This window comes from Callorhinus ursinus, unplaced genomic scaffold (assembly GCF_003265705.2).
Source record: "Callorhinus ursinus isolate GAN/ISIS: 27379988/994484 unplaced genomic scaffold, GSC_fseal_2.0 scaffold46, whole genome shotgun sequence".
Lineage (NCBI taxonomy): Eukaryota > Metazoa > Chordata > Mammalia > Carnivora > Otariidae > Callorhinus > Callorhinus ursinus.
Genome location: NW_027397108.1, coordinates 6,613,028 through 6,629,381, shown reverse-complemented (window position 1 = coordinate 6,629,381; position 16,354 = coordinate 6,613,028). Strand labels below are relative to the sequence as shown.

The window sequence follows — 16,354 nt, the reverse complement described above, 5'->3', positions numbered from 1 at the left end:
CAGGTGGAGCCGCAACGAGCCAGGGGGCCAGCTTACCTGTGGTCTGGTTGCTGAGAACCTGTCCTGGTTAGATGGTAGGCTCACCGCCTGAGCACACACACTGTCACTTGCGAAGCTCACAGCAACCCTACCTGGCGGGTTTTATTCTCATTTTATCCCGGGGCTTCCCAGCAGGGGAATGGTTGGCTTTTGGGGCTGGATCATTCTTTGTGGTGGGGGCTGTGCTAGGGATCGTAGGAGGCCTAGTGGCATTCCTGGTCTCTACCCTCCACATGCCAGTAGCATCCCTCTCCCAGTTGTGACAACCAGAAATGTCTCCCGACTTTGCCACCTGTCCCCTGTGGGGGCCAGGGTCATTCCAAGTCTAGAACCACTGGCTTACAGTGAACAAACCAAGCCCTCAGTACTTGCATGAAGTGTGGCAGAGTCCGTGTGTGCCCAGTGCTCTGGAGGGGAGGAAGCGGATTTGTCCTTTGGCTCCTTCACCTACCAGCTATGTGACCTGCTTCCTGACATTTCCCTAAGCCTCAGTTTCTCCAAATGAAAAAAGGTAAAAAAAAAAAAAAAAAAAAAGAGTATCTCCAAGCTTCTTAGGAGTAGATGCTCCTGAGGGGGGCAATGAACATGTTCCATTCATTCTTAAATGCCTTGTACCTAGAACAGTGTTTCTGGCATGCTAGAGGGCTCTTGGAAGAGATTGCCTAGGAAGTGCATCGAGTCCGAGCCTAATACAGTCACTGTGCAAGCTGGGCTGTTGCTCTTTTGTTTAAGTCGCCCTGGGGCAGGAATCTGGAGCTACCTGGGTCCAATGGTGAAGACTAGCTTAGGGTCAGAATCAGGTTGCTGGTACCTGCCTACTGAGGCTGAGTGATCAATACTCCATCCACGGGTTAAGAGGGCTTCAGAGCAGGTCACTCTTTGGGTCCTACCTCGTGCTAAGTGATGGATCCAAAGCAGCTCTGGAATGAAATGAAATGAAAATCAACCATTCCCTGACTCTCACTTGCTCTGAAGAAAATGATCCTCGTAAAACACCACAATGAAACGCTAAACACTTCAACATAAACACACTTCTCTTCAAGAAGAGTAACGAGGATAGTGTGAAAGGCCTGGATGTTTGAGCTCTGGTAGGAAAACCCATCAGCAAGCAACAAGCTGCCTCCAACCTTTAAGAGACAGAATCCCAGGGCTGCCACAGAGGATCAGCTGAGTGTTTCCTCCCTCTAGTTCTCTCTGTCTGAAGCCACCCTGCCGACTGTGTCATCTGTCCCCAGATTCGGGAAGTGACCATGGCTGGGGCCGAGGCTAAGATCACCCATCACTTACCAGCTGTGGGACCATGCTTACATTCCTAACCTGCTCTGTGCTTCTACTTCATCTATAAAAGGGGGTATGGTGATAGGCAGCATGGTGGCCCCCAGAGATGTCCACAGCCTAGTGCCTGGAAACTGTGGCCGTGTTAGGTTCTAGGCAAAGGGGAGCTAAGGTTGCAAATGGAATTAATGGGCTGATCAGCTGCATTTACAATAAGGAGGTTATTCTGGATTATCCAGGTGGACCCCATGTAACGGCAGGGACCTTAAACAGGAGACAGAGAATGGGTAGGGAACCAGAAAGATGTCAGTGTAAGCAGGGTTCAACCCACCATTGCCAGCTCTGAAGATGGAAGAGGCCACAAGCCAAGGCAAGTGGGCAGCCTCTAGAAGCTGGAGGAAGCTTCGGGAGAAGCCTCCAGAAGGAACCAGCCCTACCTGCTGCAACCTTGATTTTAGGCCAGTGGCACCAGATTTGACTTCTGGCCTTCAGAATAGTAAGAGAACAGATTTGTTTTGTTTTAAGCTACCAAGTTTGTGATAGTTTGTTGTGGCAGAAACGGGAACAGAGGGACAGAGGTTCCTAATACACTGAGTCAATGCAAGGATTAGAGCCCCTCCGTTGAGGCCTGCATGCAGGTCCCGGAGCGGTGCTCTGGAGAGGGGCCGCGCTGGGTGAGAGAAGCAACAAGGAGCTTTGTCTTGTAAGCTACCCCTGCAGTCATTCTCCCTTTGCAAAGCCTTTTCCAACCACTGTTTTACTGACTCAAGAAGCAGTGTGCAGATGAGCCTGGGCAGCCCCTGCTCCTGATTGGGAAATGGGGCTTTGCTTCTGGCCTCTTTCACCTCTGGGTCCAACAGCATCCCTGTCATTTAAAGGGCACACACATTTAGACTTTCCTGGGATATCTCCAGGAAAGGGGAACTTGTACACTCCCTTTTGGGACTGACTATGGTTTCAAAAATTCTTAAAATCAGATTATCAACAGACTGCAAGAGCTGCCAGTTCCTAAGGGATGCGAAGGTAAGTCTGGTCCAGGAGTTGGCAAACCTTTTCTGTAAAGGGGCAGAGAGTAAACCTTTCTGGTTCTGCAGGCCATATTTTGCTGCTGTTGTGCATAGAGTTTATTAGGCTCTGCACTGAAACTCAAACAGAAAATGCATTTGCAATGAATTGTGAGATGCCAGTCACCTGGTTTTCTGGGCCTTTCTGACTGGCTGGCAAGACCTCTGCCTCAGGTCTTTGCCTGTGTTGTGCCCCAGGTGTTAGCCATCCACTGAATGTGTACCCCAAGCCAGATGGGTGCGATCAACTTGGAAAAGCACAGGGCTCTCATCCTGACTTCTTACTGTCAAACATGGTCAATGTGGTCTTGGATGCCATGAATGTTGTTTGACTCGCTAGGTCATCATTGGGCAAGGATGCCTTCTCACTAAATTCTCAGGCTTCCTTCACTTTATTCCACCTCTGGGGTGCCTGCTCTGGGATGCTGAGCCAGGCTGTTTGGCCTCAGCTGCAGGCAGGGAAGGAGCACCCCTGAGTCACAGAGCATAGTTGAGTCCTATTCAGTGAGCAGTCATCTTTCCAACATGGTACCAGGAAAGATGGCCTTTGCTTAAAGGGGCCTATTACGCAAACTTCTGCACCTTCAGAAAAAGAAAAATAATATGGAAATGATCTTTTTGCACCTAATGCCTCACTGAGAGAAAAAGATAAGCCTTCTTCATAATAAAGATCTTAAAAACAGATGCCAATCAAACGAATTGATAGCTAACAGCTCCAGCCAAGTGTGTTTAATAAATAATCTTGAGATAGCACACCAATAAACCCCCATAGAAAACAGGATTAAAACCTTGGAATTTTAACAAAGAATGTTCACTTGGCCTGGAGACTGAGCCAAACTAATGGGAACGACCAGCCAACACACAAAGCACCCCAGGTCCTCCACACGTGGATTCAGAATAAAGAAAAGTTCTCTGGTTGACTCTCGTCTACAGGGAACTTTAATGCTGAGCTCAGGGAAAGCAGGACTTTATCTCTTCTCTCTCACTCCCAGTGCCTGGTAGGTGCTGGGTTCTCAACAAATGAATGCATTTTTAAATTAATTTCTATTTCATGTTAATTAGTTTATGTTATTATTGACTTGTTCAAATAAATCTTCCTGAAATGCCAATTGGATGTCACTCCCTTGCTGAAAACCCTCCTAGGCTTTCTTAGACTAAAATCCAAGTTCCTGACCCTACCCTGCAAGGCCTGCCAGGACCTGGCTCCCCAATTCCTGCTACGATCCATCTCAAAGTACAGTTAATATCCTCACGATGAGTCTGGACGCCTCTCCTGGGTCTTCCTGGGTGAGAATGCTGCTTATCTGATCTGTGCCACTCTGGCTTCAGAGACCCGGAGACGGGACTTGCTAGCTCCCACGCATTCTTTGCAACCAAAGCAGTGCTTGCCAAATCCAAATGTGATTATGTCACTCTCCAGCCTAAAATCCTCTATCATCTGCCTGTCACCTATGGGTACGATGTCTAAGCTGATTCTTTAGCCCACGGGTCCCACCTTCTCCCCATGTCGTGTTCATTTTGTGTCTCCCAGGGGAACCCTGCTCTCCAGCTCCTCCGGAGGTGTCTGAAGCCCTTTCTTCTGTCCCCTCACCTTGGAACACTCTTCCTGGCCTGTGCCCCTCCCTGTCACTTGGCTAACTCCTTATTCTCAAGCGCTTGCTTTTATGTCATGTCCTCTGGAAGGCTGGAAGGCTGGTCCGGAGCCCTGCCCTTGCCCTAGGGCGATGTCCCCAGCTTGACCGTGAGCTTTACAAGGACAGGAGCAGTATCCCTGAACGGGTGCCCCAGCGACAAATACAGACCTCTTGCCTATTCAAGCTTGATGAGTACTTGAGTGACTACACCAGGGTCTATCTTCAGACCCTGTAAGAGGCCAGCCCCGTGGCAGTGCCTGCCGATCATGGCGTGCACGATCTGTCCTGTGCATTCTAAGATAAATTGAGCGACATCTCTGATCTCGACCCGCTAGATGTCAGTGGCACCCATCCCCCCAGTTGTGACAACCAAAGATGTCTCCAGACATTGCCAGATGTCCCCTGGGGGGCACCAACACCCTGCTGACTGTGGCCGACACTGTGGTTGAGAACCCCTGCTATCAAGGACACCCGAGAGGTAGGGACAGCATTGCTGCCCTCAGACTTCCCATCAGGCCTGCCTACAAACGCCCCCTCCCACTCTGGCCTGCCAGAGCCACGCAGCGTCTCGTATCCTTCTCTGTACGTTTAATCCGCTCCGGTTTTGTTCCCTGTACTTAACAACCACCTGACATGCTATATACTCACTAATTTCCATTTATTGACAGAGTTCTGTACAGCAGGAACTTGGTGGTTTGTTCACAGCTCTGTCCCCAGCACCTGGAAAGGGCGACTGGCACTAATTAGGCATCCTGTCGTTGTGGGCTGAATCATTCTTGTGGGTGATCTGGGTCCTGCCTGATGGGGCTGCTGGGTGTGTGCCCGCCCTGAGACAGATCCATCCTTTTGGGGGTCCCAGGTTGCCTTCCCACAGGTACTGCCCCACTTCCCTCCACCTCTCTTGGCTGGAGGAGAAGCTCCATGGGTAAAAGCTTGTGTTCCTCCTTGCTCCGTTTACCCTGGGATTCTGTGCATAGGTTCTCTCCATTTCAGATCTGTAGCCGTTAAGGAGTTAAGAATCGAGGTGGGTTATGGGTAACCTGGAGGCTGGCTGCTCCCCAGCGCCAGATGAGGACATGACTCGTATTGATATTATTCTCCCATCGTGAGAACGTCCAGCTTTCAATCTGCTCAAGGGGAACTCAGTCCCCATTACGATATTGTTCCCCAAGTATTTCTTAGGATGTCCAAAGCTAGTCTCACAAGGGCTCCCAATTAATGTTGTCTTCTTCTTCCCCTTCATTCTTCCCACTTGAGGGCCCTTCACCATGGCCATCCACCCACTAACTGCCACCCCTTCCCACGCCAAAGTGCTGCCTGGGTCTCAGGAGTCGGGGTGGGGATGGCTCTCTTCTGAATTACGTCAACCTTTGTCGCTTGGCTTCATAGCCATAGTGCTTGAACCGAGAATTTTACCCTGTCTTTTGTAATTGGTTTAATTAGCTTCTGGTCCTCACCTCCAATTTTGCATTGTAGCTCATAAAAAAAATAATTCCCATCATTTTCTGCCCTCTAACCCAAGAGTGTCAGGCTTACTTTAAGGGGCCAGAGGAGAAGCACAGCCCGTTCTGATCTTCTCGTTTGTGCTTCTTTCTTCCTTGTCCATGTCCCTGAACAAGCTCCTTCCCTCCCTGGCTCATTTTTGCCAAATGAAAAAAAAAAATCTTTATGCCAACTGATGACTGCAGCGAGCCGGGGAGGGAGTAGTGGGAGCTAACAGGGGTGTTTTATCTGTGTCTGCAGGGTCTGGTCCCAGAGCGGTCGGCCACCATGCCTGCTGTCGAGGGATCACAAAACATGGGCAATGGATTTTGAGCACCGGGAGTCAGAGCTGTTGCCCAATAAACTCGTTCTTATTCGTAAACTTAGCAGTTTAGAGTGAACAGGTCTAAAGGCTCTCGCTGTCGTGATGTATTGTGATTCTTCATTTGCGAAGAACCACCACCACCAAGCAGTCACGCTGAACGGACTTGACCGTTGTTAGATGCGTGGAGAGATAAGGGACGCATCGTTTTCACACGTCTAGCGTTCCGTGAGTGCATGCGGGTGCAGCCTGCGGGCCCGGCCCGCGGAAGAGCCAGCCGAGGGGCGAGGGGCGTTGTGTTCGCCCATCTGCCAAGATGCAAGCTGCACCTCTTCTGAGGAGTCTGTGCAAATGAGGTCTAGGAAAGCACATTCCTGCAGCCCTGAGTGAGGAAGCATCTTTGCTTAGTGGACCAAAGAAACAATCAGCCAGGAGCACCCTGACCCGGGGACGCGGCGGGCTCGGCGATGTCGCTTAACCTCTTCATGCCTCAGCTTCACCAGCTGCGCCTGGCTGATAACGCCGGGTTGCAAAATGAAGTGCTTGGAAATGTGAAGAGCGGAACCGGAAGGAGCCAGATGGAGATGCTCAGGGGTACTGGGGTGCGGAGAGGCCACGACCAAATCCTGAGTTATTTATTTTTTTGTAACTATAGTCACAAGACAACCTGTTCATTTGTTTATCCGATTCTGCTTTTCCGCATTTCGGTTTTTTAAGTGCTTGTGTCAAAACGGATGCCAGAAAGTAGTTAGCTTCCGATGTTTGCGCAGAGTCAAGCTGCTGACAGAGGGGAAGGAAGACCTTTGATTTTCTGCTCTTCCGTGTTAGAAACTCCTCCCTGTGCTGTCTCACTTGAGATTCACAACAAACCTACCTGGTGGGGGGTGATTATCCCCATTGGTTTGAGTAAACTGGGGCACAGATGGGTTAGATTAATCCAGTGGTTCTCCAACTTGGCCACACAATGGAAACACCTGGGGTTTTATAAACGTAGTGATGCTTGGTCCCACTCCAAGACACACTGATTTAATTGGTTTGGAGAGCAGCTTGGGCGTCAGGAGCTTTAAAATCTCCCCAGATGGTTTTCATGTGCAGCAAAGTTTGAGAACCACAAATAAACTACTCGTGGCTCCCAGATGTAGTAGGACAGAAAAGCCCGTTCTGCTGGCCCCAGGGCCAGCTTCCTCCTATCAGGAATTATCTTCTCCTGTACCTGTTCAAATATTCTGAGGACAGTTTCATCTCTGGCCTAAAAGGCCAGTTTCTGAGAAATAAGCAAACACTCTGTCACGTGGCATTTAACAATCATCCAGCCTCTAGACAGGACAGAGCAAAGAAGCCTGGGCCCAATCTGCCTGGCTCCCAGGAGCCATTACCGAAACAAAAACAAGGCAGTTTTGAAGAGTATGAGCTGGAGTTGGAGGGCGTCCACATGGCGGACCAGAGCACCTGGAGAAATAAGCACCTTTAAGGCACAACTGGTTTCACCCCGCGGGACTGTAATGAAATCGGCTCCAAGGCCACCACCAATGACACAAATTAACATGTCGAGCCAGCCAGCTGCAGTGATGCTAAGGCTCAGGAGCGTACTGAGAGCCGGGGGACAACGGCACGTGAAGTGATGGCTCCTGGCTCAGGAACACTTAAGTCAGCAGCTGTGCTGAGCCCTACCCTGGTACATCCCACTCACCAACTGCAACGCAGCCAGGGCACGATCGGGCTGTCTTGCCACCCAACGTGAAGATGAGAAAACGAGAAAGAGTTAAGTAACTTGCCAAAGGTGACACCATGAAATGGCCCATATTCACCCTCTGTTCACCTGTACAAATGGCAATTTCATATAGTTCCTCCGATAGCAGTCTGATTCCATAGCCTGAGCTTTTAACCCAGGGTCTCTGTCTCCTCCCAATCAAGGTTCTTTCCAAGGTCACGTGTGTTATTGATTGACAGGCCCGTAATAATGAGAGAAGTTGGGATCAGAGATGTGAAGCCACACGCTCTCCTGGGCATGGGTTGGTGACCTGCCCTCGGACAGCCATGCCTGTCACTGACTGTCTCCTCCCTGGAATAAGATGGTACCAATGATGTGGGGGCTGACACTGTAGACCTCAACGCCACTCAGAACCCCTTGCTAGCTCAGCGACAGTCCTTCCTATGACCCAGGTTCTTCCCTGCAGACATCCTGGCATTAGACTTGGCAATGGAAGTGGGACAGAAGGCAGAAGTTCTGCTTCGTGGATCTACGGTTCAGAAAGCATGCTGTAGGAATCACGGCACATTTCTGGGCAGCCAAGGTGGACCCCGTTATGAGCATCACAAGAGCAGGGTGGCGGGAAGAGGTGACAGTAGTCACTGCTCCTCTAGAACAGTGGTTCACAATTTTGCCCCTGTGGGACGACTGACACTATCTGGAGACATTTTAGACTGTCAAGACTGGGATTGGGGGTGCTATTAGGATCTAGTAGTTCGAGACCAGCCACGTTTCTAAACACCCTACACTGCACAGGCCAGCCTCCATAACAAAGAATTATCCAGCCCCAAATGTCAATAGTGCCAAGGCTGAGAACCCTTGCTCAACAACAGTATCATCCAAGGCTGGGTATTTCCTGTAGTGCCACCACAGGTCGCGTCCCACGTGAACCAGGTTACTGGGTCCCTTTGGCAATTACATAAGCTCCCTGTACCCTTTAATAAACCACTTTCTTCATACACGAGTTGGGAGGGATTTTGAGGACTACCGCCAAGAATCCTATCTAAGAAAGATGGCCATGGGGGCGATCAGACTAGAGGATGAAGAAGGATGTAACTTGTCCCCCCAAGTGCAGGCCAGGGGAACATTCCAAGCACAGACATTATTAAGGGCAGTGCAGTCCTATCACGTAATGCATGCATGATCCATGTAGACCACGGACATTATTATAAACAGATTAATCACCTAAATAACTCTCCGATCTGGGTAAATCTACATGTCTTGGTTCTCTTACAATCACTAACCTTATGATACACGTATTTCGACTTGACGGCAGCATTTTTCACTTTAATGTATTGTCTGCCAAATTGTCTTGGAGCTACCTATGGGTTAGAAATAGGGCAGAGCCACATGAGTGAATGGAAACACAGGAGGAACCTTCTTTCTGCCAGGTGGATTCCAATTCTATGGCAACACTCTTAACTACCAGATTCAAAACGTATCCAAGAAATTGGCTTGAAGGAGAGCAAGTTATAGCCCAGAAAATGTGAACAAAAATTCCGAAGGAGACAGTGAAATCCTGCTCCTGTGCTGAGGCCAAGAACACAGGTTGTTCCAGTTACTGGTTCTATAATTGCACAAGATAACATTATTAAGCTCATCTCTGTGAAGATTAAATGAGATCATCATTTAGGTATTTAGCACAAAGCCTTGGTGCATTGTAAATATTCAATAAACATTAGCATCAACATTAATAACAATAACGTATCTTGGGAACCACTTTGGCCCTCAGCTAACACATCCATAAAGGCAAGATAATGAACCAGTTTCATAGGTTTGTGTATCTAGTACTCTAGAGAGCTCTTGGGCACTTAACAGGTGCCTAGTAAATGCTAGTTTTCTCTCTCCTTTTCTCCTACCCAGCTCTGACATCCCCAGTCCTCGGTATGTCTCCCAACGGTGGACAACAGAACAGGGTGAATATGTCCTGCCCATGACACCTGTCCACCTCGATGGCCTGACTTCCTGTTTTGCCCCCTACCTCTTGTTGAACCCAGCCCAGACTGCCTACTGGCCCCCCAACCTGCCTAACAGACTCTGTCCCCCACTCAACTCCTGTCCTGCCATATTGACAAATTCGCAGCCAGCAGATTATATTCACAGTGTGAGGGAATCATTACCACCTGCTAATATTTTTATAGAATTTCATAAACTTGGTCATTCATGAATCATTTACAGTACTTTATTCCAATGAAGAGTTCACAAATCACTCAAATGCTGGCAAAATGCATAATAATGAGTAATATTTCAGGAGTCTTTGCATTAATATGTCAGCTTCCAATACCGTAAGAACTAAATTATTTTACCAGGTGCCACATTGGGTCAGAAGCTTGGGAAGCCCTTTGGGGGCTGGGGTAGGGAGAGTGGGCAGGTGGCAGTGGGTCATGGACAAAGACGGTATTTAGGAAGACATCGATCATCAAGCCAATCACACCCCCTTTCCAGTCGCAATAAGGGGAGTTCCTGACAAAGAACGCTGGAGACGTGCGGATTAGGTATCAGATTCTAACTGAGGGTAAAACTGGAAGGATTTTTTAGTGGTTGGAAGCACAGGGCTTTGCAGGTGGAGAGACGTGCATATGGACCCCAGATTCTCTCCACACCAGCTGCGAGAACTTACAAAAGTTATTTCACAGTTATTTGCTTATCTGTAAAATGGTGTTAACATCTACTTCTTAAGTCTCCTGGGTGAAATGAGTTAAATAAGAGAGCATGTATGAAGTGTTTAGCTCAATATCAGCCATGTAGCGTTCAATAAACGGTAGCTTTAATGACGATAAAAATTCAGGGGCCCAAGGACCAATTATCCCTGGTTATTTCTTATTGTGCAAATCCCCAAGGCTTAGTTCTGAATGCTTTCCTGTTGGGCTTGGGAAGTAGCAAGTCGCATTTGACTTGCACGTGAGGAGCCCTTAACTTTAAAATAAAACAGCACCAACAATGGAGCGCTTATGATGGAAATTCATTTGCCCACAGGCTCCCTGCTTCTCAGAACTTGCCAGAGGGGAAATGAAAAATGTGGGGATTGGAGGATCCAGCTCTTGAAAGAGGCTTGTTTGCTACCAACCACGATGACCACCGTGAATGGGATGGATCTAACTGCCGCTAGGATAGTAGATTCTTTCTAAATGTGTGCTTGAAATGGAAGGGAGTTGCGACATTCCTGCGTGCAAAGTATATCAACTAGAGTAACCCAGTAAATCTAGAAATAGGAGAACCAAACAGAGGGTGACGGGGACATTCCTCAGCAAGGACAGGAAGGAAACGGGACAAAGACTAATGGAGGAGCAAGCAAGAGGCGTGGGGGGTATAGTGTTAGAAACGGGACCCCTAAGGCTAGTGGAGAGTGGCTCTGGGCCAGGCTGCTGTTGGGCTGTTGTACCTGGGTGCTCTTGTAAGACCCCGCATTCCCACCAGGACCAGCATCTCCCCACTGGGCACTCGTGGCCCTGTGCCCAGGGGGTAAACTAAGCCATATGATGAACAAGGCACTGTGGGCCAGCAGATCACATGCGCAACAGTGAGGAGTTTAAAGCAGTTCATTGTGAAACAAAGCCTAGGCATTAAAACAAAAGCTACGTGAAGGCTGGGTACCAGGTGTGTCTGGTTTCCCACCAGATTCCCCTAACACCTTGGAGGGAGTGCTTCACTCTGTAGGTCTTCAGTCAAATATATGCAGAAAAAAATGAATAATTAATCGGTATGCTATGAAACTATAAACTCAATATCACCCCTGGAAAGTTCACGCTTGATCTGGGCAGGCTGGGCTACAACCTTCCTTGACCATCCATCATGGGTCTCTCGCTCATGTGGTAAGATCATACAGTGCTCACGGGGTTTCTGGCATCATTCTAAAGGCGTGACACATATTAACTTATTTAATCCATTAAAATCCTCTAAGATAGTATTATCATCATTCCCATTTTATAGATGAGAAAGTTGAGACAGACCCCCTGCCCAAGTTTCCACAGCTAGTCTGTGACATCATCTGGTGCAGCAAATGCGGCTGTGTACAAAATTATGTTTTTAATTGCTATGATACTATATGGCTTCACTTTAAGGAAAAAAAATATGCAAAGCTCCAAGCCGCAGACCAGGCTCTCTTTTACTCACTGATGAACAACTGAAAGCTGATTAAAGCTAGCAATTTTAGCTTTTACAGTCCTTAGAGGTGCTAGTACTATCCCCGTTTCATGGACGAGAATTGTAAGATCAGAAAGGGTAAGTGCATTGCCCAAGATCACACAGCTCGGTAAGTAGGAGTGCTGAGCCTGAAATAGCAATTTGCGACACCAAGAGCTCTTGAACGTGATCACCGTGCTATGAAATTATAAAATGTATTGTATCCTTAGTTTCCCGTGTCTGAAAACTAATGGCTCTTCCCATGATCGGCGTGGAAAGAGATGAGGCCATGCACCTACGGACTGGCACTGGCTTTTCGGGCAGCACCTAGACCCCGACAGCTGCCACGTCCCCTCTGGTTGCTGTCGAGGTCACCACTTTCAGAGGGTGCGGCATTCAGTTTCTGCCACAACCAGATTCCCCGCAGGTATACGCTAAGGACACTCTGCTCACCCTTTGGCGATTTCTGTCAGATGGTACCCCTGCAGATGCTCGCAGCGTCTACCCTTTGGCAAAGCTTCTGAGAGCGGGGTCTGGGAAGCACCCTTGTCTTCCCCGGACCCAGGACCCTTGGACACATTGCTCAGCATGAGATCTGCTGACAGACAGGGTTCCGGCACCTTCCCTGGGCAGCTTCTACTTGTCCAGTTCTTGGATTCCTCCAACACCCTCACAGTGTCCTCTCCACCCTGGAAACTCAGAGCAATCCAATAGGGAGATGAGGGGGACTCGCATTCTATGGATGGGATCCTGAGGGCCAGAGCTTACATGGTCTTCCCAAGGTCAACAGCTCGGGATGACAGGGCCGGCCAGACCCCGGGGTACCCGTTTCCCATCCAGAGCACGCACTTCTCAATGCACTGTCCCTCTACCCTCTCCAATAAAGGAACAACACAGGTTTGGCTGAGAGGGAGTAGTGTTGCTGCCATGGGATTGGATTGTTCTTATGTGGTGTTTTGACCAAGAAAACCAGAGATGCTAAAGCTTGTCCTATAAATTGACCACCACCTTCTGACCCCGATCCAGGAAAATGCAGAGGCCACGGCCGTGATGACAGAACACAAACATTGTTGGCTGAGCCTTGTTCCCGCAGTGCCTGCTTGCAGCTCAGTGCACTGCACCCCACGGAGGGCATTTCCTGAAAATGGCCAAGAATTCCACCTCATTTCTCAAAGAATGAGCTCATACCCTCAGAGGCCTGGGTCCATAACACAGGCTGTGAAAGGGGAAGTTTTGGGAGATGTTGTGAAGAAGGGAGAGGACTGACCTCAAGCCCACATGAGAGTTAGCGCTCACCCCGATATCTGTTTGCCGCTGCTCTGGTCTGTGTGTCCTGAATGGGTATCCACTTCTGAAACTATCCTTTTACAAAGAGCCTTTTATTTCTCCATAAAAAAGTAACTTAAGGGGCACCTAGGTGGCTCAGTCAGTTAAACGTCTGACTCTTGGTTTCGGCTCTGGTCATGATCTCGGGGTCCTGGGATGGAGCCCTGTGTTGGGCTCTGCGCTCAGCAGGAAGTCTGCTTGAGCTTCTCTCTCTCTCCCTCTGCCACTCCCTCTGCCCTGGCCCCGCTCACCCTCTCTCTCTAAAATAAATAGATAATTCTTTAAAAAATCAACTTAAGTACTTTGTAGAAAAATCAGAAAAACAAAGAAAAAGTCAGTAACACCCAAATACAACCATTAACACTTCGATTTTTCTTCCATCATGTTTCTTCACAAATCTACACCTGTTGTGATATGTGCAAATACTCAATTTGCATGGTGGATACCATATGTATTTGTGTGTCTGTTTCCACTCAATATCTTGAATTTCTCCCACATAACCAGAACTTCTTCAAAAGTGTTTTAAATGTACAAAACCTCCTTGCAAAATTGTGCCATAATTTAACCACTCCCCCATTGCTGAACATTTAGCAAAATTGGTTCCATTTTAAGGATCGTGTCTTGCTATAACAGCATTGCACAAAAATCTAAAATCCTCCCTATTCCCTTAGGATAGATTTCTAAAAGTACGGTGATCCCAACCAAGGGTTCACACCTTTTATAGCTATTCATAATTGAGCCAGTTTTGGGAAAGCCCAAGCCGCCCTCACAGTTCTGACCACCTCTGAGATCCCCCAAGGGTCCCCCTTCTTGGTCTCCTGTGCCCAAAGTCTCACAGAGGCCTGCAGGCTCTGCTGATGAGAAAGGGGCCCCCACTGTTACCCTGCTGGGGTTCGGTGCCACTCGGGTTCTACAGAGACACACTTAAAGCCGCACAGCCCCAGGTTTGATGAAGCGCAGAAATAACGAGCTCAGTGGGAAGTCAATAGTCTCGGAAGAGCCACATGTCTGCAATTCAGGGTGGGCACTTGAGGAACACTCACTTGATAAGTAGCGATCGTTTCTCTGTCCAAGGTCCGAGTCACGGAGACGCTACCCGTGTTCTCATTGATTCTGAAAATTCCTTTAGGCTCTTGATCCACTCCCTTTCCAGTGAGCCGGAACTTGGACCCTTCCGGTCTGTCACTATCGACTACCTGGTCAGAGAAACAGAATGACATTTAAGACTCTGGCTGGAAAACACAGAGAAAGCACATTTTCAATATAACTCAGTGACCAATCCACTAATCACAGGTGTCAACACAGAGCGGCCGGATAAACTCGACTAAGGCAGCATCACCAAAAATAGCATCATTGCTTAACACCTTTCAACCTGACATGCAAATCTTTGCTGCTTACAGCTGGGGAAACTTTCCAGCATGGGGGTAGGGGGACGGACACGTAGAGATAGATCTAGATGGGAAATCACTCCAGGACATTCAAGGTTGGACATTCTTATTGTTACTCTCAAGACAAAGATTTTTTCTTCTGCAAGCCAGACCAAATAGACAATGGGAAAAAAATGAGTGGGCAATCCTGTAGTGGGCAGGCATTCACCGAAGTTCTAACTATTTACAAAACCCAGTCATCAACAATGCCACCTGCACCATTGCTTCTGGGTAGTAGGCGTGATGCTCAGGAAGCATTTTTTTTTTAAAAGATTTTATTTATTTATTTGACAGAGAGAGACACAGCGAGAGAGGGAACACAAGCAGGGGGAGTGGGAGAGGGAGAAGCAGGCTTCCCTCGGAGCAGGGAGCCCGATGCGGGGCTCTATCCCAGGACCCTGGGATCACAACCTGAGCCGAAGGCAGACGCTTAACGACTGAGCCACCCAGGTGCCCCGCTCAGGAAGCATTTTACACACATTTACACACCTAAAAAAACCTCACACCAATGCTGGTGGTAGGGGACATTATCATTTGTACTTAATGGATGAAGCCATGGTCAGAGCTACTAAAGAGATGAAGATGGGATTCAGAACCCACCTTCCATTTCTATAGGGACATTGCTATGCAACGTTGACACTTCTGAATTTAAGATAATTCCCTACAGGTTGTCAGGCTTGATTTGACATTTGAAGAGAATTCAGGTGATAAGATGGAAGAAGATGGTTCTGGCAGAGGGAACATGACAGACACAGGCAGGAGGCCGGCTAGGGAGAGCCTACACAACTCCAGAAACTGGGAGTCATTAGCATGGTTTGAGGGAGGTTGAGGGGTAATTAGGAGCCAAACTACGGTGTTTCTTTTTTTTTTAAACTATGATTTTTTTTTTAATAGTGTTTGAAGATTCCCAGCTAAAGAGAGAACCATTATTCGCATGAAATGGTTCTTGAGTTGGTCCAAGGATTCATGTATATTTAATGTCACTTTATCATCAATATGTGAACATGAATTCGATGGTAACAATTTTTTTCCCCTGATGGTAACAATTTAAAGATTACCTGACCACAGTAGATATTCAGGACAGACAGCTAAATGAAAGCTGATACTGATCCAGCTGTAACCAATTTACAAATGACCAGGCACCTATTGGAACACTGTTACCTGTGCCGGGAGGGTTTTGGGGGACACGACAGGAAATGGGCCTTCTGGTGGAATCAGTCTCCCTCAGAGGCCATTGCTGTGGCGGCCATGCCTGCAATTCCGATGTCTGCCACCAGGTGGCAGTGGTGCCTAAGGCAGCATGACCCTCATTCCCAGGTTCCTCCGCTGTGACCAGTTGACAGAGCCTGACACAGTTCCATAGAGCAGTGCTGGTTTCTTTTTTTTTTTTTCTGATTTAAAATTTTACTTAAATACATTGAGAGTTTTGATTAAACACCAATTATCTCTGTTTGCATTTTTAAGATTAACATAAAATATCATCTAAAGCAAGACTAAAAATAAGGCAGGTGATATCTTCTGATGAAAAGAGTTTTTAATCACTGCTTGACTTGATTTAATCCAACTGACATTCTCCCCATGACCCACTCCCTCCTGCTTGGGAGCTCCACGAGGTCAACAGCCTCAGCATATTGGGATCACCCCGGGATCCCAGTGACCGTCATACAGCCGGAACCAGTTCCGATATCTGTTTACTTTAGAACACCACTGTTCAGACAAACATAGGCTCTCGTCCTAGCTTGGCCAGTGGTCAGCTCTGGGACCTGGAACATGGTTCTTTGCCTACTTGGCTCTCCATTCCCTCAAGGGTTTAATGAGATAGTGTGTGCAAAGTGCACTTCTTGGCACACAGAAGGGGCTCAATGAATTGTAGCTAATGATTACCATACTGAGAGTAATAATCACAGCAAAAT

At 48.0% G+C, this 16,354-nt stretch overlaps 1 protein-coding gene across 3 annotated transcripts in view; it reads right to left on the bottom strand.

Annotated features, from left to right (window-relative positions):
* CDH13 (cadherin 13) overlaps positions 1-16,354 on the bottom strand; it is a 1,106,386-nt gene that overhangs the window by 470,607 nt on the left and 619,425 nt on the right. For all 3 annotated transcript variants that reach the window (XM_073882334.1, XM_073882335.1, XM_025860409.2), the window contains exon 5: positions 14,058-14,210. In XM_073882334.1, the coding sequence (XP_073738435.1) occupies positions 14,058-14,210 (153 nt within the window). The remainder of the gene's footprint in view (positions 1-14,057; positions 14,211-16,354) is intronic.